Source organism: Cebus imitator, unplaced genomic scaffold (genome assembly GCF_001604975.1).
Source record: "Cebus imitator isolate Cc_AM_T3 unplaced genomic scaffold, Cebus_imitator-1.0 Scaffold335, whole genome shotgun sequence".
Classification (NCBI taxonomy): domain Eukaryota; kingdom Metazoa; phylum Chordata; class Mammalia; order Primates; family Cebidae; genus Cebus; species Cebus imitator.
The window spans coordinates 936,737-962,260 of NW_016107650.1; the positions used below are offsets into that span (position 1 = coordinate 936,737).

At 40.4% G+C, this 25,524-nt stretch overlaps 1 protein-coding gene across 5 annotated transcripts in view; it reads left to right on the forward strand.

Moving 5' to 3' along the window:
- The first annotated feature begins 430 nt into the window (after window positions 1–430).
- SCGN (secretagogin, EF-hand calcium binding protein) overlaps window positions 431–25,524 on the forward strand; it is a 158,347-nt gene continuing 133,253 nt past the window's right edge. For 2 of the 5 annotated variants that reach the window (XR_005196444.1, XM_037730202.1), the window contains exons 1-6: window positions 434–945; window positions 1,875–1,945; window positions 9,840–9,932; window positions 13,198–13,287; window positions 17,555–17,611; window positions 18,034–18,111. Coding sequence is in view for 4 of the 5 variants with exons in the window: in XM_037730202.1 (XP_037586130.1) it covers window positions 864–945; window positions 1,875–1,945; window positions 9,840–9,932; window positions 13,198–13,287; window positions 17,555–17,611; window positions 18,034–18,111 (471 nt within the window). In the remaining variant the exon portion in view is untranslated. Of the gene's footprint in view, window positions 946–1,874; window positions 1,946–9,839; window positions 9,933–13,197; window positions 13,288–17,554; window positions 17,612–18,033; window positions 18,112–25,524 lie in introns of all 5 variants that reach the window. The other 3 variants (XM_037730200.1, XM_037730201.1, XM_017505218.2) reach the window with 3 other exon arrangements.

The following is a 25,524-nucleotide window of genomic DNA, read 5'->3' on the forward strand; positions in this document are numbered from 1 at the left end:
GTTCCTGCAGCTGATTTTTATCCTTTGGTTTTAATGTGGGTCTTAGGAGCCAAACACAATCATTTAAACCGTCTACCTAAGTACCCTGCAGCCAGGCACATCTCCCGTAGACTCTGTTTTCCTGGCAGAGTATGGCTTAGTTTATATTTCGCTTAGCATTCTAATGATGCTACTTTAAATCACAGTGACCTGCAGTATCTGTTTAGTTCCAATTCCTTATAGTGCCTTATGGTATATCAAAGTGTATGTCCTATACAATCAGGATTCAATAATTGCTGTTGACTTACCCCTTGCTTAAAGGCAACCACTTACCACCATCACCATCCTTCTCCCCTCTCTTCCCCTCCCCTCCCCACACATTACATTTCTAAGTCTTCAAGTCCAAAGGGCCCTGACACTCACACTTCTTGCAACACTTTAAATGAGGCAGCTCTCCCTAGAAAACCCCCTGAGACACAAGTTTGGAAGGTGAGTCAAGCGTAACAGGGATGTCTTCTCTGAGTCTGACAAACAAGTTAAAGGGCAAAAGCAGTGAGCCGTGGACGCCTGGAGACAGTTTCTTTCTTCCTGAATCCCCCACAGCGCAGAGACAGACAGGATCTGCCAGGACGGCGCACTGGGCAGGGCGGGGACCCGCGCGCCAGGAGCGGGGCGGGCATCGAGTAGCTGGTTTTGTTGAGGGCTGAGGGACGGCTCAGCAACGCCACGGCCAGCAGCCCTCGCATCCTTTTCAGCGACAGGTGCTCAAAGCTAATCAGACAGCGAAAGCAGCAGGAGAGGGAGTCGAGAAATACTGCAGAGGAGTCCGTGCCAAAGTTGCTCAGGGCCTTCCGCGCAGGTGCCCGGTCGTCGTTGTCAGCACCATGGACAGCGCCCGCGGCCCGACTCCGGGGCTCTTGGACGCCGCTGGCTTCTGGGAGGTCTGGCAGCGCTTTGACGCGGATGGTGAGTGCAACAAGCCACCTGCACCCTCAGGGGTAGACGTGGCTCCAAGCTCAGCCCTCTGAAAGGACCTAGAGTTCCCCCTTTCCTGTAGGAAAAGTTATCTGCCTGGGTTGTTAATGCAGTGTACCTAACACAGTATCCTCAACAGACGTTTGCGTACAGGGGATACACATCTACATACCTTGTTAAAATTCAGGGTGGGAGAAGGGACTAGTGCCCTTTTCCAATCTCTGCGTGTGTGTGTGCATGCCGTATATATGGTAGATATACATATATATTGTATACGTGATGTATAATACATAATATTTTATATATATTGTATATATAATGACAAATATTCTGTATGTTCAAGGCTTGTGGGCTGAGACTCGGGTATCTGAAGTCATCCTTCCGTAAATGTGATTACTTTTACTCAGTGACTTTGTTGTACACCCCTCACTCTTTCAAAATGGGGACAAATTTTATCAACTTTCGAAACTCCTCCACCAAAAAACTACTTGAAAGTAAAATGGAACTATTTAATATTTGTTTTTATTAATAAAAAACCAAAATATCCAAAAGGTGTATTCTAACCCTGCAAACTGAGGTTCAATACTTACACCTGTTTAGTTTCTCCAAGCTTCAGAAATCCTTGGGTTAAATTTTATTGTAAAGTTCATATTTATTCTTTGGTTAAAATTCATGTGCTTAACAGCCTTCCTTTTCCAAATACTAATATAAACCCCAGCATTAAGGCACTTACTCTGGAACAGTGTTTACTGCTCAAACCCATGTCTCCTAGAGGCAGGTGTAGGCACTTTGTTATTGGAATGACAAAGAATAGTGTCGATGGAGGCTTTATAAATTGTAAGATTAAAAGGATACTTAGATAAATACTGTCATGTTATTTTATATGTTACTATTATTTATGTTTATTTTCTTGCATTTAGAAAAAGGTTACATAGAAGAGAAGGAACTTGATGCTTTCTTTCTCCACGTGTTGATGAAACTGGGTACTGATGTAAGTACTTACACACTAAGCCTTAATGTATGCCTCTTAGTAAGATACATGCATCCAAGTCCTAGTTGATTTGTACCTATTAATTCCATCTGGCCTCTTTTCTTCCTTGCATGTGTGTAACTTCTCTCCCTCTCCTAGCAACATGGAAAGATTTAGGTATGTTTTATAAAAGGTGCAACTGTAGCATTAGACATGCTGGTCACTGGCCTTCAGTGTAACATCTGTCATCCACTCAGAGATCTTAAGTGTAGAATCAGTTAACTTGGTTTTGAATGTCTCCTTGGTTATATCTCTGCTAATTGATTTATACCTGGGGATAAAGTAGACTACTTTGTTCAAAAAGCTGGAAAAGATGTTAAGTACATTAATGTTCTGGCTGTTTAATGTGTGTGACACGCCTCTGATAGCAAACTGCAAATACATCATTTAAAATAATTTCCCCATTATTCATTTTATTACAAGAGGTTACAGATTTTTCAGAGAATGACAAAACGGAAAACAACCAGCATACCCAGAGCCCAGATATAAATGGAAGCCAATCTATCTCGTGTCCATCTGATGGTAAATCTGGCCTTGGGAGATATAAATGAGTTCTTGAGAGTCTCTGTACCAAAGCAGAGAAAAATTTTACACAGAGACACTTGAGTGAAGGCCAGCCTGGGGATGGGCTACATCTGGTGAAAGCTCCAGTAGGGCATGCATAGTAGAAGGAGAAGCTCTAAGGACAATTGAATTTAAATGAATTATGGAGCTAGTTTGTCCTTATCCATCAGCTGTTTATCTAGCAGAATAGAAACGCATCACATTCTCACGGAGAGCTCAGTGAGAGAATGAGGAGCTCTTCACCATTGTTGAGAACGCAGGAAGGGTATGGGTGGGCAGGGGAAGCCAGTTCAGAAACAAAGGGGCTGGCATCTGCCTCCTTCAGCCACACACATATCTTGGTCTCTCTCTATTTCTGTCTGCCTCTCATATTCTGTCTCTCTCTCCCTTTAATGTCTGTGTCTGTCATTTTTCTGCTTACTTCTCTTTCTCATCTCTGTTTCATGGCTCCCTTCTTCCATTGTCTGCTGCCTTCCTCTCTGACCTCTCTGTCTCTCATCTCTCTTGTCTCTTTCTTATCTCTATTTCTCATTTGTTTCTCCATCTCTCTGTCTCTTTCTTTCCTCCTACTTTTTCCAGTCTCTCTGATTCTCAAAGCTCTTTTGGTCTCTCCTCTCCTCATGTCTTTTATTTATCTTTTCTTTCTTTCCAATCTCTCTTCCTGCCCTTCATTTCTTTGTCTCTTATCTCCCCTTTTCTGTACCTTTTATTGCTCTTTGTCTGCCTGCACTCCACCCCTTACCCTATGCAGCCTGTGAAGTGAAAGGATCAGCAGATGAGAAGGATGGAGACATGAGCTCCTTCTTTCCTCTGGTCACAGGGACATAGATGGTCAGATCACTTGCACACACTTTTCTTTGTCCTCCATTCTTGTACTTATACAAGCTTCAGGTAGAGCTGAGGAGGCATCCCCCAAGTGAGGCTTCTCCTTCAATCTTGCCAGCCAGTTTCACACTCCAGCAGGCTGTGGTGAATCCCACTAGCCTTGTCCACATGGCTTCCACTTATGTCTGTAAATACTAAGGCTCATGATGTTCCAGAAATCCACCCTACCTACCATGGACAGGGGTATTTGAGGAAAGCAAAAAGAAGACAGTAAAACCATTCAAAATCTTGGAATAAATGGGATGGCCAACTCCTAAAAATCTATCCCCAGGGACCTGGAACTTCTTAACCTTTTCGGAGGGCTCCTTGCTCTAGTGATTTATGAAAGGGAGGAGAAAAATTGTTTTCAATGTTGAAACTGGAGTATCTAATTTTCATTCATCAAGTTGGAGTCTGCTCTAAGCTGAGGATGCTGTGAGGTATCTTCATCTGAGGTCTTGGCTACTCTTAGAGGCATTGTTGCCACTGTGAGAGCAAAGAGGGATGTCATCTCTTGCAGCCTGGCTGTTTTTATTACTGTTCCTATCTCAGATCTGGTCCATGGACTAACCCTCTTAGACAGGGGCAGGCATAATCTTTGGGGAAAGGGGGCAACAAATGACTCACTGGTGTTCTCTACAACTGCATTCAGTGCAAATGTCTCTGAGGCTGGAGAAGGGGTTGATAGGTCTCAGAATCCTTAACATAGTGCAAATCAGATTTCTGTGTGCCTGAGAATTATATTTATTTGTTAAAATGCAGACCCCTAGGTCTCATCCTGTAGGTATTTAAGTACATTTGAGGTGTGTCAAGGATCTTTTATTTGAAAAGCACTCAAAGTCAGATTGCATGTCTTTTTACCCTCTTTATCTCCAGAAACAGTGACTGTTGGAGAGGGGCTTCTCATACAATTAGGCCAGCCCCACTGAGCTGTGGCAACAGTCCCAGGCACATCTCATGAGCACTTGGGTGGGGAGAAAGCTTTTCGAGCCAGAGCAATACGTTTGAACTCTTAACCAGAAATGATATCATCTGCCATTGGTTGCCTTTCAAAATGCTGAGACATTACTCTGGGGAGTGTGTTTGGAGGGACCTTCACTGGGCCCTGCATGCTACCTGGACAACCATGATTAAGGAAACTATTCCTAATTTTGGGCTTTCTCCCTGGTGAGTAATAAGTAGGCCTTTAGCAAGTTCTTAACAATAGGGCAGAACTTCCAAAGAGGAAGCCCCTTCAGCTGAGGAACAGTCACCGTTTGATTGTGACACCTGCTTTTGATTGCTAATGCCCAGTGAGCACAGAATCCAGCAGCAGGGAGGCCTCCACAATCAGGCAGCCCCTCACTCTGGTGTTCAGCAGAGGTAAGCCATCCTTCAGAGGCATGAATAGCTTTGCTTCCCTCTGCTGATTAGTGGGTCACAGAAATCTCAGAAGAAGGTATTTTGAGGTTTCTAACAGCAAGCTGCCTGTGAGTCTATCCAGGAGAGCAACCAGCCTAGTTGTAATTAGCTGGTCCTCAGAGCCTCCGAGGGGATTGACTTAATGGAACCACCAGCTGTAATTGCTGCTGTTTCTGTTTCTCTCTGCAAACCTTTTCTTTTCAAATGCCAGTCCATGGCTGAGCATCAGATTCTATGTGCTCATACCCCTCATGTACAGACTGCACCACATCATGGGTCTCTTTCAATACTTTAGGGATTAGAGGTATCGTGCTGGAGCCTAGAGTCTTAGATAAGGGCTGATGGTAGATTACAATAGAGGAAGCCCCAGTTTCTTTTGCTTTGGGTCTAAGGGATAGTCATGGGCTTTGGGGTTGGGGCTCTGAGAGGACAGAAGCCAAGATTCTGTGCTCTCAAACTAAAGGTAATATAGAATCTGGCCACTGCTTCTTTGGCTTCACATTTATTTACTTTAATATCTAATTTATCACCAACATGACCTATGTTAATTAACTTCCTTTGGGAATGCCCAGCCCATCATAAAGAATCATTTATTCATCCAACAGATCCTATGTTCCAGAGATAAAGAAATGAATGCAGTACTTGCAGAGTTCTTAATCTAAAAGATCAGGCTGAAATGCAAAGTGAAGTTCAACCCTGTTGAGTGATTTCCATTGTGGTTTTTCAGTGTGGTACATGAACACTCAAATGTAAACACACACAAAATCTATGGTGCTGAGAATACATAGGTTAATCCCACCACGATGAGTGGGGTGTCACATGAGGAAACCTGGTTGACAGAAGATCTTGGAGTCTCAGAGAACCTGTTCACCTTCCACAGAGAATTAAAAAATGTACCTCTTGTCTCTGAAGGCCCCCCCAAAGAAGGCTCATGGTGAGGGGAAAGACAGCTATGTGTGGAGGTGGAAATCCCATGTTCATTCCCCGGCTCTGCACCTGTAGCTGTGTGATAGCAACATGCCATTTAAACCTCCTGGGTCTTAGTTTTCCCATCCATAAAATAATAATTATTATTATTAAAATGTTTTGGCCTGCCTGTTTCAGAGTGAAAACCAATAAGATAACACAAGTGACAGGCACTATTAGTTGCAAAAACGCCCAACATGCATGTTCTTACGGTGATGCAGTATCTTCTTAGCTTTCCCAGTGTTTATTCTGAGCCCCGCTTTGCCTCAGATCCACCAAGGGGTTACCCCACACAGGATCATTGAAGCTTACTCTCTTAAACACTGAAATGCTTTTAAGATCATATATGTGTATATATATACATATATATGTATATATATATGTATATATGTGTATATATATATGTATGTATGTGTGTGTGTGTGTATATATATATATATATATATATAGAGAGAGAGAGAGAGAGAGAGAGAGATCATATATATATAAATTATATATATATATGATTTCCAGTTTATGAAAGCAAGCTTCCCAAGCCAGGGTAGCCTTTGGAGGATGTCTTAAGTCATACCCACCACCACCCTTTGGTCCTTCAGGAGTAAAGGAGACTACTCAAAGGAAGACAGAAGACAACAGACAGACTGTCGCCTCAGGGACCTGTTACACTTGCTCTGTCTTAGGCACATGATACAGGCATTGCCTCTCATTTCTTCACTTGAAGCGTTGGTTCCGAATGACTAATGTCATTTTTTCGTACTTTTAGTCTTGTGTGTGTTCATTTAGGAAGGTATTCATTATTATTATTTTTGACCAGGCCCTCCGCTGCTCCCCATTTATGATCACCAAATGAATATGTTTCGTTGATGTTTACAAACTGTCCAAGCCCTCTTATTTTAATCATTTGGGGTTTCTAAATACAGTACTGAAGCCATAGATACAGCAGATGACCTTGAGATGGCTAGGATGTATTTGATTCTACATCATCTCAATCATAAGTGCTAGTGGTTTGGGCTGACAATTTAAAAAACTAGCTATACATATAGATGCTAATTTTTTAGTTCTTATTCATATAACATTTTTTTGCAAAGAGACTCACCTTCACTGCAATTTGTTTCAAATAAAGTTTATTCCTCATTATTTATTATCCATTTGTGATCTCTACAAGCCATTAATTCATTAACCTCTTTCTGTTGCATGCATTTCATCTATCATCCCCTGTAGCAAAAGGCTACAAATGAAAAAAATTTTAAAAAGGAAGTACAATTCTATCTTTTACTTGCTGACAAAAGTTTGTGTATGATTGAACAGGGAAGAGGCAAACTGCTGACTGACATGAAACTTGGCAGTTCCCTTTATTTCCAATATCCACACCAGTCCTGGAAGTTTAGAGAATCTGATATTACAGGATCAGATATCTTAAATAATCTGAGCTCACAGTATCTTTTCTACCTCACTACTGTAACCTGTCATCAAACAATTGCTATACACCCACTCCCTGCAACGAGTTAGTGAGACAGATGCCAATGTCAGGGGCTGAGATCTAGCAACAATGGCCAGGAACTCCGCTAGCGTTAAAATTGTTCTTGCTGACCAGGGTGTTCCCTGGCTTTCTAAGAATAGGTTTTCAAACCTTCTGGGTCTTACAATATTTAAAGCATCTGGTTCTCTAACTAGTTGCCAGAATCTATCCTGAAAAATCCCAAAGCAAGTCACCAAGAAATCCTTCATTTTGTTTGAACCATTTCTCATTTATTAACAACTTGATGTTGGAATGCAGTGACTCCACTAGGTGCTCTCCGCCTCATCCCAAGCAACAACATGGTGTGCTGGAAAGTGCACTAGACCACATATCAAATGTTCTGGTTTCAAGAATGTTCTGTCAGTATTCTGCTGCATCACCCTTCTGGCCTGTTTTCTCATAAGCAAAATGAAGGGGCAGTGTCTCAGATTCTTAGAAAAGAGTGTCAAACGTCCTCTGATTTTTTTCCCTTTACTCTCTTTCTTCTAGATCACAAAGACTAAGCTGAAGGAATCATATATTTTGATTTATAGAGCATCAATGGATACAATTATCATAAATTTGAGTATCAGTCTTTTCATATGTTAAGATCTGAAAGGTGAAAAGTTTGTATTACTCTTCTACTAGATTTCCTGCTCCCTGGAAAACATTTGCCATATGCATCTTCGCTGGGTTTTATGCATGACAGCAACATGTTGTGCCAGGCTAAAGTGTTTTAGGACATTTTGTTCTAGGAGGGACTAAAACAGAGCCTGGGTTGTTCTGGCAAGTTCTTTACCATATGCAAAAGGTCAGCTGAAGAGATGACAGCCTAATGGGATAGAGTGAGGATTGACAGCCCCTCCAAGTCAAGACTACAAAAAACAGACACATTTTCTCAGCCAGTGATGGGAGAATAATAAAAAAGAATTTCCATGTAAGAAGCTGGAACATACACACACACACACACACACACACACACACACACACACACACACACACACACAAAAGTTCCCCAAAAAGGGAGAAGCTAGCAGGCCAGCAAAGAAGCCAGGGGCTGAAGGTTGTAGTAAATTTTTTTGTGTCTCCCAGGGCCATTGTGACAATCCAGGGAGATAACAGGGAGATAACATTTGTTAAAGAGTGTGGCTTAGTGCCCATCCTCTGACTGGCACTCCAGAAATGTTTATTCACCTGGTCTTCTTTCCTATTCTTGTGAATTGGACACGGCAGATGTTAATTTTCCACCACAATTCTCTTTCCATCACCTCCTGACGTTTTTGTAACCCATTAGGGAGAGGTGCCAATGGAAAGGAAGGCTTGACAAACATGTCTTCCGTCAGCCTGTGATGCAGGTCAAAGACCAGGTCTCTTTTGCTGACTATAATATCACCAGGGGCCAGAATTGTGTTTGGCGTGTGGTAGGTGCTTGATAGAAAGCAGTCTTTTCTGGGTTTTGTACCTGAAGGCAACATGTTGTGCTTGGCTAAAGTGTTTTGGGACATCTTGAGCCTGGGTTGTTCTGGCAAGTTCTTCCTTAACTTAGGATGTTGCATTCCCAGCATATGCCAGGGTTATTCTTGAGAAATACAAATGAGAAAGGCAGAAGAGCTGAGTCAGCCTAAGGCCACCCAGAGAACTGTCCTGCACGTGTGTGCATGGATGATGCATCCAGAACATGTCCTGGAGGCTGTCACCTCCACCCCCAACACCAACAGGGAGGGTAGTGAGTCAACAGGATCACCTCTTCTCAGCCCTCCTAACTCACAGCTGGAGAGCTTGGGACCAGAGATAGCGTGATTGTATTAGGGAGAATGAATTTAGCATAAATTTCAGCAAGTCTAGAATCTTAGAATTGGGCACTGTTTGGGATTATCTATGCTTCTCAACCCTTGCATCAGAATTCATTCTTTATTGTTGGTTACATAGATAACTTTTACTGTAGTAACCCTAAAATCCACCAAAGAAGACAATTTCACGTTTAGAAAAGGCTATACATAGAAGGGAGTTGTAACATCTGTGGTTAACTCAGCAATTACTTTATTACTTTGGTCTTCTTTTTAATTATTTCTCCCTTCTCATTATTTTTTTCCTTGGAGAATACAAAAGAAGATTAAAAATGAGTTACAGGCACCTGGGGCCCAGACGAGCTGGACTTTTCAGTTAAAAGATGTAAAACCTCTAAGCTCTTGGGAAGAAAATCTGTAATTACAATACAGTCTTTTGTCATAAACATAATACTGTTCAAATTTGTTCTTTCAGCACCCTAGTCTCTAAGCTTCTTTTCTTCAATATTTTAGTAACTCATTAACTGTGAATTGTACCTAGTCAAGATTCTGATTTAAAAAAAAAAAAAAGATTCTGATTAGTGCTTGGTTGCTCAAGAAATCTCCAGCGTTGTTCTCTTCTACAAAAGAGTAAAATGACTTTAAATGGTCAAGAAACCTGCTTTCCGGGTTTGAATAACATAATGATCAGGCTGTGTGTTTTGAATATTTGCCACCCTAACTATATGTTTAAGATCCCAGTGGCTTTAATATGGCTTTGTTTCGTCCATCACAGGACACAGTCGTGGAAGCAACTGTGTACAAGGTGAAACAGCAATTTATGACCACCCAAGATGCCTCTAAAGATGGTCGTATTCAGATGAAAGAGGTACCTTTCATGGCTGTATCTTTGATGACTCTACGTTTCTTGACTGTTTTTTTCTTTACTTTGTCATCTTGGGCTGTGATATTCTTTGAAAGACAATGGAAGCTTTACACTCGATTGGGAAATTAGAACTTTCTGCAAGACAGTTGGCCTAGTTAACATTTTAAAAGTAATCACCTCTCCTTTTTCATCTACTTAGTAATAAAGAGGGTGCAATTCTTTCATCATTTTATTTAGGTCCATCCAATATTTGTACCTATTTTATAATTGGGGAATTGAAATGATAGAGGCCTTTCAATTGACCCACCATTCATCTCTTTATACAGCATCCTGTTCAAATTGAACATTGATATAAGGAAAAACTTACTGATGATAAATAAGGTTAAACTTCAGTATCAGCTCTCAGTAGGGGTTGGAAAAATCTATTCCTAGGATCTATACACAACAGAAGACAACTGTCTTTACTTCAACTTAACCCACTTTAACGGAGCATGTACTAAAGCAAGTAATTGTGCTATGCGTGCAGGGCTGTGGATGGTGCACAACCTACCTGATCATTTCTCCTTCCAGTTACAAAAATGTTTACAGTTTAGAAAGGCTTTCCACATATATTTTGTTATTATATTCCCATAGTAGCTAAGATGATGATAGGCGTGGAATATTATCCCCATTTTGCTGATAGGGACTTGAGTTACTTTCCTAGAATAACGTGACCAAGTAAGGGGCAATGGTTTGAGTGGAACCCTGCTTATGAATCTGTGTGGGTTCATACCAGGTAGCTATACATCTGTATGTGAAAATGAGCCAATCTGAAACAAAGGTATTTTTTCAGTCAAAATTGCCTGTGAGACATATTACGTGACACTGAGAGAGCCAGTGTCTTGATGCTGTGACATTGCCATGTTTGAGCAGTCAATATTATTGAAGAAGTAATAGGGCAATTTCTTCAGGAAGTTATGTTAATAGGGCAAGATAATGTTCCTTTATAAAAGGTGGACATGTTCAGCAGGAGACTGCCTTTTCAGAAAACTAATAAACTCAACTCTAGGTTTATGAATGCAGATGTTTCCAAACTTTTAATCAAAGGCAAAAATTGTATATGTAACCAAAAATTCTCATTAAAATGGATGTAAAACTATCAACATATGCATCAACAGAATAGTGAGCGGGCAAACAGCAAATTAGGTGCCCTAAACCACATGTTCACTGCTATAATTCTCCAGACCCTGGAACAGAGCATAGCACATACTAGTGCTCAGTGTTTCTTAACCTATTTAATGAATGAGCAAAACATAGCAAATAACTGAAAACTATGTCATTATCTTATTAATAACAGATAGACATTCCCGAGTAATCGGCCAAAGATTTGATCATGTAATCCTGCTCATGAGTGTCATTGAGGTTGTTTGCACAGACTGATGGTGCAAGACTGCATTGTTCCCAAGGCTCCTTCAAGTCGTAAGAGTCTGTGAGTCCAAGGAGCAGCAAGGCCTGCTGTTTCCCTGCATTCTCTTGCTGTACCGTTGACCATTTCACTTACTCCAGTAACGGTAGTTGTGACATAAAAATCAGCCACTTTGACTCATGTTGAATTTTCTAGTAAAAAATAAGTTGGATAAAAGGCCACCCTTAGTCTCAAAGAGCATTTCCTAGTTCCAGGTGACCCTGTGTGGGTTGATGCGAAAAGCATGAAGCCAATATGGTGGAATATGAAACTTTGGGCAAATTATGTAATTTCTCTGGGCCTCAATTTTATCATCTTCACCAAGATGGCAGTTATCAATTATTGACTATTTGATATGTACCCAGTATTTTCCTAAACAGTTTATAAATACTGGCTCATTTTGCTCTTTAGTCTTCTCATCAGTACTAGAATATCAAGATCATTATCTCCATTTTCCAAATGAGAAAACTGAGGCACAGATATATGAACTAAATTACCCAGGATCAAATAATTAGTAAGCAATGGAGAAGAAATTTAATTTCACTGTAAAGCCTATCACTTATGCATTGCACTGCACTGCCTCCCATTGATAAAAGGGGATATTTATACTCATCCTAAAAACTTGGTGGTGAGGATTTAATGAGGTGATGAATGAAAAGCACCTTGCTGGTACCTGCCATGTAGTAGGTATTCAGAATCTGACAGTTATTGTTAACATGATGTGTCCTTGAGCTGACTCATATCCAGTAGAAACTGTGAATGATAATGTGAGGTAATCACACCTAAAGCCCCCCAGGAGCATTTGCTGTGGACTCACTCTGTGGTATTGTACAAGACACTGAGCAAACTACTCAGTTATAGATGAAATGACCGTTGTTTATGGGGACAGCTCAGAAAGAAGACAACATACACTACAATACTCTAGGTTTGGCAATGGACGCAGCCAAACCTGCATATATGCTGTAAATAGTCTTATTACTACATAGGGGAACAAGATGTTATTACGCCTTTGTTCAAAAGAGTGCATGAAGTAAATCGGTCAAACTGGTGCTCGTACAAAAAGCTGACTGGCTGAATTTATCATACTTGAGTCGACTATTGTAGCATGTTATAGACACTGATAATGTAAAAGAATATAAACCACAGCTAACACTTAAGCATCAAGTCAGACAGCAGTCATTCCGGCTCCTGCACTGAAGTACTGTATATATACAGCATCTCACCAGCAAAGCATAGTGATTAAAAGTGTGGGCTTGAGATTGCCAAGGTGAAATACTTCATCAGATACTGATTACGCAACTTTGGCAATTTCCTTATCTCTGTATAGCCGTTTCCTTAACTAGAAAATAATAGTAATGGTACGTTGTGTACCCTACAGATTGTTATTAGGATTAAATGAATTAGCATACATACGCATTTAGAGCAATGCCTGGCACATATAAGGCTTATTTGCTATTTTTATGTTCTGTTATTATGGAATTAAATTACTTTAGAATTGGAAGTTCTTAGTGCCTGGAATATATCAAGCACTTAACAAATTTATTATTGATATTAATGTTATAGTCATCATTATTTTATATCATAAGCTCATGGAAGGCAGATATCCATAGTGATTTATACTTACCAGGAGTGTGATACTTTCTGAAAGAATCAATGAATCAAATAATGACAATCAAGAGCACAGAACTGCCGACTGAGCTGTTCATCCTGGAAGATCTGAGCCCTCCTGCCCTGGAATATGTACCACCATGCCTTTTACCAGGGAGCCCTCTTCACATGGACATTGGCCAGGGTCCCTGACTGTTATTCTTCCTGTTCCTTTAGCTTGCTGGTATGTTCTTATCTGAGGATGAAAACTTTCTTCTGTTCTTTCGCCGGGAAACCCCACTGGACAGCAGTGTGGAGTTTATGCAGGTGAGTGCTTGGTTGTGTCTCTTTGGAGAAAGAGGCTTGAGACAAGACTATGATCTTAGCCACCTACTGTGGCTGCCACCACTCCTGCCCAGTGCTCGTGGGAGAGCTGAGCACAGAGGATAGGATCAATCTAAAAAGGCCTTAGTGATGAGCCAGGACTTTGCTCCCAAACCCCTGGGGTGCTCCTGAGTTGACAGGCTCCTTTAGCTTGGGCTGGAGGAAACTTTAGACAACAGGCCAAGCAGGTCCACTGAAGAATGGAGAAGGAGGCAGGTGACGGACTATGGGAACTGGAGAGCATGTGCCCATCTGAAGCCTTTTGAGAATGCTGTCTAGAATCTAGACTCTAGAAAATAGTGGCGACCAATTTTAGGTTTGAAGGCATGATGATACAGTGAAAACATAATTTATTAAAGTGCCAGTCCAGTCAACGGGCCTTCTGCTTATAATCATGGAGAGTAAAAGTTAAAGGCAGAATCAATGGTCTCCCTTACCACTTTCCCGCTGGGTACCCCATCCCACAGCCTCTCAGTGTTACTGCTCTGTTGGTGAAAAACAACCAGGGAAGGACAGATCAGGGTTTCTCCAAGGTTCAGAGCAGCAGATTCAAGATATCCACTGCAACCAGGGACCCCCATTAGAAAGAGTTACCATGTCCCCATTTAGGAGGTAAGTTATTATCCTTTTGCACTATTTTGTTTACCTTCATGTTAAATTGGGCAAGCACATGTATAGGCAATTCACAGAAGAAATTCTGAATGAACCCTGAATGGACCATGAATTTACGCCAGTAACTCAAGAAATGGAAATCAAGACAATAATTTTTTTAAGCAAAGTGGCAAAGATTTTAAGAAAATTCACAAAAATTTACAGTGCTTTCAAGGACCTTGTGGAATAATTTTATGAAAAGCAATTTTATAAAAATTCAATCAGGCTCCTTTAAAATTTCATTACTGAGAGTTAATTATAAAAAAAAAAACAACTTTGTCCTTTGACTAATAATTCTACTTTTCAGGCATCTAATATATGATTATAATCAGAGATGCAGACAAAAGTTTTCTGTACTATAATATTTATGTAATGTTGCAGTGTTACTTATAGTTCAAACTGAAAATAACATCAATATCTAACAATAATGGAAAAGTTAGGTAAGTTGTGATATATTCATATAATTCATTCATTCTACAAATTCTTATGAGCACTGTAATATGCAAGATGCTACAGATTCATTAGAGAAAACCCCAGTATTGAACATTTTGTATCACTGAAGATCAAGTTTTCAAAAAATATTTAATGACATGAAGGAAATATAATACAATGTTAAGAAACAAAGGTGTATATGGAATTTGTTTTTTGTTTAAAAAATTATTTACCTTAAAGCCTGAATAAATAAGATAATAGGTAAGTGTACACAAATAAATATTGGCTGTTTGTAAGTGGTAGGATTTAAGGCGATGTTATTCTTTGTACTTTTGTATTTTCTGGTTTTGTATATAGTCATAATTATTTAAAATTTATTTTAAATGACATTTTCAAAATGATTCTAATTGTGTTTACAAACAGATAACATTTTAAATAAAAATAATAGATGCCCGAGTGTCTAGACAATATGATCCCCAATTCTGTTTTTTAGCATATGTTATAGAAACATGATAGAAATGAAACACGTAGAAATAATAAGTAACTATCTCAGGACAGGGATTTGTGGACAGTATAAATTTTTTTTGTATTTCATTACTTTTGTACAGTGAACATAATTTCAGAAAAAAAATCATGAATATAGAAAAAAGTATTAAAATGTTAGACCTTGTGTAGTCTTGAGTAATCTTGAGAACTGGGGAAAGCACATGGCCCTATGGAGGCTTCTTTTTTTTTTTTTTAAATTCCACTTTTGGACCTTTCTAGTTTGTCAACTTTATCTATAAATAAGAGCTTTGCCTTTCTCTACCCAGTTTTTAGAACCATCATTGTGAATTCTTGAATGCATTTTTTAAGATTAACTGTCTTATATCCCATTATATCTGATATATATATGATATATATATCCCATTATACATGTCATATATATATATGACATGAAGGAAATGCAATACAATGTTAAGAAACAAAATATATATATATTAAAATATATATATATGTATATATATTAAAATATATATATATGTATATATATTTTGAGACAGAGTCTCACTCTGTTGCCCAGGCTGGAGTGCAGTGGCAGGATCTCAGCTCACTGCAACCTCCGCCTCCTGATGTCAAGCAATTCTCCTGCCTCAGCCTCTCGAGTAGTTGGGACTACAGGCACCTGCTACCATGCCTGGCTAATTTTTGTATTTTTAGTAGAGACGGGGTTTCATTATGTTGGCTAGGTGGGTCTCAAACTCCTGACCTAGTGATCTGCCCACCTCAGCCTCCCAAAGTGCTGGGATTACAGGCATGAGCCACCGTGCGCAGGCTTTATCTGATATATTTTAAGGAATTCTAAGTTAATGTCTTTACTTTTACTAAGTTAATGACTTTTACTTTTTCACAGGATCTTAACACACCATAACTCTTAGCCCACATCTACCAGCTCATGTGCCATTATTGTGTAGGATATTAGTTTTATCTTGTTTTCTTTAACCCCACAATTATTATGCAGTCAAGATTTGTTTCAATATGCCCATGTGTCATGACATGTCACATTGCCACCACTGTCTTTGTTCACCATTCCTTTTTGTATGTCTTAGATTTCCTTCTTCCTGTTTCTTCTTCTTCCTAGAGAATATCTTTTACTGAGGGTCTGCTGGTGATAAACTCCGCTTCTGTTTGTCTGGAAATGTCTCTCCTTTGTCTTTATTCTTTAAAGATAGTCTTGCTGAATAAAAATCTTTGGCTCTCCAATGGCTCAGCTGTAGTAAAACTACGTGATAATTTAAATGGAAATTGCTTGGTGAACGGCATTTAAAAAGCATTCAAAAAATTGTCAAAATTATTTGAAATTCTCAAAGTTTTGGCATACTCACATGATAAAAGAATATAAATCACATTTAATTCATCGATTTTGTGAATTGGACTACATTCAGACATAAATGACAGGGTCTGAAAGGAGTGATGTTTCTGAATTGTTGTCACTAAAGGTCAGTATCGGTGTTGACACAGCACTAGCATCAATACCTCCTACTATCCCTGCGGAGTCTGAACTCCGGATGCTGATTGTGGTTAATCATTAAGGTTCCTGCAGGTGGTAACACAGAACATGGGCAACCCATTTCGGACCCAAGAAAAATCTGTCAATGAGAAAAAACAAAACAAAACTTAGTCTAACCTTTTATTTTGTACAAGAGTGGGGTAGCTTGTCAATTGATGTGAGGCTTCTTCATGGAATAATCAGAAGTGGGGAGAGTAACAGCATTTATTAAAGAAAGCTGTTCATTGCTTTCCTCAAAGATTTTCAGCTGTTCTGTCTTCCAGTTCAGTAACTGCATCCTCACACTAATGAGAGGAGTAGCTTTTAACTGGGAATTATCAGAGTTACTTTACCCCTCCATCAGAGACAAGACCACGCAGGCAAGATTTCTTAGAGGACTTCACTGCAGTGTAATTTTTTCCAGTTCATCTTTCATTAAGGCTTTAGTTTTGAAGCTTTAGTTTAAAGCAGGCACCTCAATCTGATTTTCCACCTGTGTGGGTCCCGTGACATTGCCTGTAGACCACAGGTGAAGTTTTCTCATAAAACTGCAGGGGCCAGCAGATATACTGGGGACAGGCTTTGGTTTTGGTCCTATGTTACCACTCTAAGTCTGTGCTTTCCTCTCCTGTTGGTTCTCTTAGAAGTCCTTTCACTTTTTTGTGATCTAAGCCATATAATTAAAAAGTTATTTTCATAGCAATGTTTTACATTGCTGCAATATTTTCATATTGCTGCTTTTTTAGGTATTTAGTACTGAGGAGGTTTTTTAGTTTGTCATATTGACCCAAATTAAAGTTCATCCCTTTTTATCTTTCCATTTTGAGCTTTCCAAAGGACCCTTTCAATGAAAGACCATTCAGTGGGCTTTTATTGAAAGCATTGTGGCCCTCCTTAAGTGGCTCCAAGTGAATGCAGTGATCCATTTCTGATGAATTCTGCCCCAAAATTGCTGTCACCAAAGAAAGCCTAAAGCTTCCCATTAAACATGGAATTTCCATTCAGTTAAGTACTGTTTTCAGATGCTGAACTGTAGTAGATACCACATAATTATTCTAAGTTATCTGAGGATAAATGAATGAATTTTGTGTATTTCAGATTTGGCGCAAATATGATGCTGACAGCAGCGGCTTTATATCAGCTACTGAGCTCTGCGTAAGTGTCACTGGGATAAGGTGGGCTTGTTCATCATTGGGAATTTGATATGTGTGTATCATGAGTTTGATTTCTGTGAGCCCAAGAAAGATGTATTTGAATGTGTTACTCAAAAAATACATATATACATATATGTGTGTATATATCTATTCATTTTTAAAGGGTTTAGAAAGTGAAAGTCACATTGGTCATTCTGGAAAAGAAGCATAATTGAGCATTTATGATACCTTTTTCATGCTGTAGCTATTCCCTGGGTCCCATGAGCTCCCTACAAATAGTGACAGCCCTCCATTCTTGGATTTGTTGCTTGCTAAAAGCATTTTATTTCCTCCTGGAAACAACCCACAATTCTTGAATTAAGGCCTTTTAAAATTTTGCAGTTTATTTGCTCAGTTTATTTGACTCTTCTCTTGGCGCAACAGAACTTCCTCCGAGACCTCTTCCTTCACCACAAAAAGGCCATTTCTGAGGCTAAACTGGAAGAATACACTGGCACCATGGTAAGTAATGAGTAACGTAATCTCCACATGGGCAGCTGCCCGACTGCCTCCCTAGGCCCCAGAAAGAGTGTCTTCCAGAGAGTTTGTTTTTGAGAAATTTAAGACAAATGAATGCAAGAGGAAACCTCAACTCGGAAAAATGCTGGCTAAAACTGAGCTGTTTTAGCCTTTCTTTTGGGACGAGATTGCATCTGTTTGAGAGAGAAAGCCGTTCCCCTGTCTGTGGGGAAACTAGAATCGTTCAGTCAACATTAGGTTTCTAAGCACCAGGCTAATAACCTCAATGTTAATCGAAGTCACGTGGAAACAAGTAAACACGGACTTAGACAATCAGGACCAAACAGATGGAAGCTGCTTCTGACCACAGCAGATGATTCCACTCATTTATCATGTTGATTTAGTGCAGCTGGAGAGTCAGACGGAGGATGCGCGTTCTACCTCTGCCGCTTGCTAGTCATGGTAAGAAAACTGTCTGACGGTGTGGCTTTCGTAAGAAAACTGTCAAGTCTCTCAACTTTATTTACTTCTCCTGTAAAATGGGGATGAATAGTACCTAATTCCTGTGAGGGCAAATGAGCTGATGCATATGAAGCACTTTTCATCCTGTCCAGACCATAATGAGTTCGCTTTTACTGCAGTAGTTGCTGCGGTCCTTGTCATTATTTCATGTTCTCCTCATGTCATCCTTGTTCCGAGTGACCTTGAGATTCTTTTTGTGTCAAGCTCCATGGGAAGCGGTAATGTAGGAGGTTGCCTTTGGCGAACTCATCCTCGTGCTCTGTTTCAACACCTAACTCGATGCTCTTCTCCCAGTACTTGTCAATGATTTGTATTGAATTGTATCTGCCGCCTCTGTCTTTTTCTCTTCCCCTGCCCCTTTCTCATCCTTAGGTGTGTGCTTCATTCCTATCAAAATCTTCAGGTTTCTTAGTAAGAGAGGAAATTTGCTGATAAAGCTTTGGTTACTTGTAGGATTGTTCTCTTTATTATATAAAGAGTTATTGAGCAGAATCACCTCATTGATCCTTATGGTGAAGTCAGGGAGACATATCACTGAGAAGAGTTTGTTAAAATGTGTACCACCAGGTTGACCTATTTAGGCTTTTAATTGGTGTTTTCAAATACTATATTATTTCTAACAACTTCTCTACAGTGTATTATTCATGCAATTTGATGTATCTGATGACTAAGGCTTAGAAAGGGTAAGTGACTAAGTCACCACCAGGTTGAGTTCTTGAGCTCATTTTAAAGATGGATAACTGAGAACAAATGTTCTCAGCATCTGTGAAGCTGGAAGCTAAGGGCCCCTGGTTTTCAGCCCTGGAGCCGCCTCTGCTCTCCCTCTGTACTCTGACTGCTCTGAATGCGCCCCCAGTCAAGTGAGTCTGCTCTGGGAAGGAGGCAAGTCCTCTTGACCCTGGTAACTTGTAATCGGCACAGACAGGTGAAAAGTCAATGCCAAGGAGAGAATGAAATCTCGGGACAGGATCTCAATTAAGGAAATTATTTAGCTTCTCACTCTGTTGATTTGTTTGAATAGCATGAAAAGTGCGGTCTGGGATCCTGAGTCAATATGTGCTCAGCACCGAAGGGGGAAATGGGAAATACCCGAGCAGTGGGCAGCAGTTCCAGCTGCAGGAGGACCTCTGGGTTCCTTTTGACCTAAGCTCCGGTGAAGCCCTCTAAGAGGATGAACACGATGAAAAAGGAAGTTGGACTGAAGCTGTGTGGGGTACAAAACAACAAGAAGGTGGTTTTTCCAGCTCAGTGTACTTTTAACCTTGATTTAACAGAGCATTAACACTGGCTGCTGTTATCTGGATTTTACTGACTTACAAAACATGGCGTACTTGATGAGTATATTTTCATGTAGAATAGTTGAAACTCCGGCATGTTGCCAGTGTTTCTTTGAGTATCTTTGACCCTGAGGGGCCTGTCCCCTCCTCCAGCTAACCACACATACTAAACCACGACTCTTTTACTTCTTAGTATAGCTCAGCGTTCCCTCCCACACTGTTTCAGCTGGTTCTTGCTTATCCTTCCGTATTCAGTTAGATGTCAATGTGCCCTAAAAAAGAAAAATCTGTAGCCTTCCCTGGACGATGAGCCCAGTACCCCTTCCTTGTGCCTGTCCAGTGCCTTACACACTTCACCATTTTAGCCTCTTAGTCATTTAATTCATTCCACAAATATTCATTACATATCTACTATGCCCCAGGCTTATTCTAGTCACCAGGGATTAAACAGTGAGCAAAATAGACAAAGGGGAGACTGACAACAAATAATAAATGTAATTAATAATACATTCTACTGCATAATAGAGGGTGATGGGTGTTACGGAAAAAAAATTAAAAGTGGAGGTGGGCCGGGAATGGCAGTGCTAGAAGGAGCAGTTGGGGTAGGGGACTGGGAAGAAGGGATGCTTTTCAATAGGGTGGTCAGGGTGGCCCCTCTGAGAAGGTGAGATGTGAGGAGGGACTGAGGGTCCAGGGGGCACAGGGCCCCTAGTGCAAGAGCACAACTGGGATTTTTAAGAACAGGGAGAGACCAGTGTGTCTGGAGCAGGGTAAGCAAGGATGAGACTGAACAGCGGCCAGACCTTCGTGGGACTTTGAGGCTACTGTGAGGACTTGGGGTTTTAGTGAGACGGAAAACCACTAGAGGGCTATGATGCGGAGGATGTCAAGATTTTCCCACTGGGTTGAGAAGAGCCCTTAGTGGGCAAGAATGGAATCAGGAAGATCTGCTAAGAGGCCATTGCTGCCATCCAGGTGAAGGAGGATGGCAGCGTGGACTCAGGTGAGGTGGCAGAAGAGGTGAGAAATAAATAGAAGTTTGAAGATAAAATTGAGATTTCCTGTTGGATCAGGTAGGAGTCAAGGGCAACACTGACATTGTCTGTTTATGGGTCTTGTACCCTGCTAGCCTGTGACTCTTCAAGGGTGATGACAGCATCTCATCTTCCTGTCCCAGCCCTCACATGGGGCCTGACACATAGTAGGCTACTTAATGCAAATTAAACTGAACTTTCAGTTGTTACCTAAGAGCCAGCTGTGATGAAACCATGACCAAACAGGGAATGTTTGTCTTGGGGACCCTCCTATCTCCCCTGTCAGTGTTTCTTCTGACCCTGTGCCCCTATTGTGGCTCTTGCTCCCTCTTGGGGTGCTTGGAGGGTTGCCTATTGCACATTTCAGCATCTTGCACAGACCCAACCTTCCCCAAACAGAGCTTTATGCTCTGGATTTCTCCTTTCCCCCTCCTCCAGGGCAAAATCAGAAAGGATGCAGTAAGTGGCTGAAAAAAGGTGATGCTCATCACACATCAGGCCAGCAGCCCTTGCTGCCCACAGCGCTTCTCTTCACAGCCTCAGGCTTAAATTCAGGAAACTTGAGGCTGGCAGCATCTTACAATGGGATGTCCTGAGCTCCAGAAAATTTGGCAGTGTGCAACAGTTTTAGCTTAGTTGCTTAAGTCTAGAGTCCTGGGAAGTAGCTGAAGGAAATCAGAGGGACCTTAACCAGTGTTTAAGTATCTGTGTTGAGCACTGTTCCTGGGCCAAGATGGTCCTGCTATTCCATGTCTGTTTCATTGCCAACACCTCACAGCTCTTCTGCTCATGTGTGCTGCAGTTAAGTACCCATTTTGGTTCTAAATAGTCCCATGGAGACAGGTCCATAATCAAGCAAACTTCAAATGGCCCCTGTGTTAGGTCATTCTTGTGTGACTATAAAGAAATACCTGCGACTGGGTCATTTGTTTTAAAAGGTTTAATTGGCTCACGGTTCTGCAGGTTGTACAAGCATGGTGCTGGCATCTGCTTTGCTTCTCGGAAGGCCTCAGGGGGCTTTTACTTACGGTAGAAGGTGAAGCAGGAGCAAGAGAGAGAGCTGAGGAGGGTGCCACACACTTTTAAACGACCAGGTGTTGAGAGAAAACCTTCGCTATAGCAAGGACAGCACCCAGGGGATGGTACTAAACTGTTCGTCAGGAATTTGTCCCTTGATCCATCACCTCCCATCAGGCACCACTTCCAGCACTGAGGATTACATTTCAACGTGAGATTTAGGGGAGACAATATCCAAACTGTATCAGCCTCTCATTGGCTTTTTATGCACTGAGGTGAGAGCCAAGCGTGGAGAAAGCCAGTGAAGGAGTTTCCACCTGAAGATCTGTGTTTGATCAGAGCACAAAAGGGGTCCGATGACTTTGACCAATCTATTTCATTTTTCTTCCCTAAGTTATAGAGGTGACTTATACGTTCCAACAAACAGGTTTTGGAACTAGACAGTTGCTTTTTTAAAAGACTATTCACATTTCCCTAGAAACCTTTGGGTTTTTAACTTTTAGGAACTTAACTTCTTCAAAAAAGACTTCTACATCCTAAGCTGTGATACACCAAGCATGCAATCACATTATTGCTGCTTTAATGGACTTTTATTGAGTTATGGACATAGTCTGGCAATACTCTATGAAAGATTTTGTTCTGAGGTTTAGCATCAGATACTTTACTTAAGAGATGTAACTTGTTAAATGAATTCAAATTGATCTGAATGAAGATCGGCACATTTAAAACTGGCTGAAGCATGACTAATGACTGAGTTAAGGCAGAATGACCAATCAGAAGAGAAAAGCTGAGGTCTGCATACCTTGTCTTATCCTGATTCCTAATTAATGTTCTGAACAAGGAAGGAGACAGCCTGTATTAAAATTGAATTATGATACTGAATTTAGAGGTGCTGATAACACCAGGCAGGAAGAAAGATTTAGCTGTCTGGCTAGAATATTGTTAGATAATATTTACTTTTGTTAAATGTAAGCTAATAGCTCTGGCTGATGTTAAATCACGTACTAAATTAGAGCAGGAAACTTGAACTTGTGTAACGTAACAAATGTCAATCTGAGACTATTGCTGACATAGAAAAGGATATGAGTTTCAGTTTTTCCCCATCCATGATCCTGGTCTTGGCTCTCATACTTCATGCCTGGATTAAAGCTGCTCAGATCTGCTTCCTTCTCTAGGTCTGGGCATTGATCGCTGCGATCCAGGCCGACCTGATGCTCATCTGGGCTCAGTCCTCAGATCTTTTATCTTCTTGTTTATTCTCACCCCATTGGTCATCTCAGCCAGTCTCATGGTTTTGAATACCAATTAAAGGCTGACCATCCTTGATTGGTGTGTCTGACTCAGGCCACTTCTCTAAAGTTCTTGGATACACTTGGATGTGGCTGATCACCCTTGATTGATGTGTCTGACTCAGGCCACTTCTCTAAAGTTCTTGGATACACTTGGATGTGGCTGATCACCCTTGATTGATATGTCTGACTCAGGCCACTTCTCTAAAGTTCTTGGATACACTTGGATGTGTATTTCCACTTGAATTGCATCCTAATATCCACTTTCAACTTAGCATGTCTCCGGTTGAAATTCTGACCTTTCCCCAAAGACCTGGTCCACTGCTGGCCTTCCTCAAGCTTGCAAGCTGCTCAAGGCATGACGCCTGAAATAATCCTTGATGCCTTTTTCACTCCACGTCTAACTGGCAAGTATTATTGAATACATTTAAATTACATTATGAATCTGACCATCTCTCACCCCGTTCCAAGCCACAATTATTTCTCAACTGAATGGTATGATGCTTCCCTGCATCTCCCCCATTTCCAGTCCTGTCTCTTACCGTGTATATGCAACATAACAGCCAGAGTGATCTTGTTACACTAGGGATCAGATTATGTCATTTTTCAGATTGAAACCCTCCTATAGGCCCTGCCTCTGAGAAAAAGCCAAAGTTCTTACACTACCTGCTCACACCCCAAGTCATCACGTTTCCCACCTTCTCTTCTACTTCCTCCCCAGCCCTCGTCTTGCCACCTGACATACTTTCTGTTACTTGTAATAACCTGACATACTTTCTGTTACTCTGACTTGCATGTATGTGCTGCCACAGGTCCTTTGCACTTGCCAGATCCCTGCCAATATATTTTTAACCCTAGTATGGATTGGATTTACTTTAATCTCTTTCAGGTCTTTATGAAAAAGCTGCCTTTTAATTGAGGCTTTCCATTTCCATCCTATTTAAAATTGTACCCCTCAACTTGCTATTCTATATGCTACTTAATTTTTCCTCCAGAGCATTTAACATAGGTAACATGTATATTTCATGTTACATATGTAAAACAGTCAATATTTTACTTATTTGCCTTATTTTCCATCTCCCTTTCATCTCCTTTTTCCAAATCAGCTCCATGAGAGCATGAATCTTTGTTCAGTAAATAGAACAGTGCCTGGTACCTAGTAGGCACTCAATATTTATTGAATGAACGCATTAATAAATGAATGAATGATGCCACTCACTCTCCTATTTGTGACTTTCAGACTCTTGCATCATCTGGTGCCATTTCCCTCTCGCGCTCTAACTTCTCTCCTCCACTCCCACAACACCCTTCATCCTCTCTGGTCACTCTCTGTGGCTGACCTCTTGCTATCATGTGAATTTCTACCTCGGTGCCTTTGGTGTTACATTTGCTAGTCTACAGTGTCTTCCTCTCTTCTTTCTACCTCATGTCCAAATTCTATGCCTCCTTCAGAACTTACCTGAATTCTCATCTTTTTCCTCAGTCTCCAATATTCGGACACATTGCTCTGTCTTTTTCTCAGCGTTAAAGAGATAATGCTGAATGTAACTCGTTAACCTCTATTTCTCTTTAATTACAATTGTATGCTACTAAAATCATGTACTACCTTACCAAATTGTTTGGGATGTCCCATAGTGTGTAGAATGTTATTAGACAAAAGTTACCTGACAAGTAATTGTCAATTGATAAAATGGAAGAGGGGTTCTAAATCTTTTTTGGAATAGCATATGGCAATAATATCCAGGCAGGAATGAGGATCTCCTTTAAAGTTTTTTTTTTTTTTTTTTTTTAATGATTTTTTTTTTTTTTTTTTTTTTTTTTTTTTTTTTTTTTTTTTTTTTTTTTTTTTTTTTTTTTTTAATGAACCACTAAAGAATGATTTCCAGTAATTCATTAAATGAAGCAAGCTGGGAAGTAGTATATTGCATATGGTCCTATTTGTCAAAAAATTAGATAGATGTGATATATATGCGTGTACCTATATATACATATGCCTAAAAAGTTTCTGGAAGAATGCAGAGGACTCTGTGAATGGGAGTTACCTCCAAAACAGGCGAAGGAGAGACTCACAGTCTTCACTCTGCTGAATTATTTGCATATTTTTCATGTTGGGCAGGCATTATACAAAAGTCCTCCAATAAGAATTGTGTTAAAAAGTCACAGACTTTCTCTCCCATCACGTGACAGTAGTTGTACTTTGAATCAATTGTTTAAGAAAGCATCTATGGACAGTAACTGACCCAGTAATGATTTTAAGTGTTTTTGCATTTTCAATCA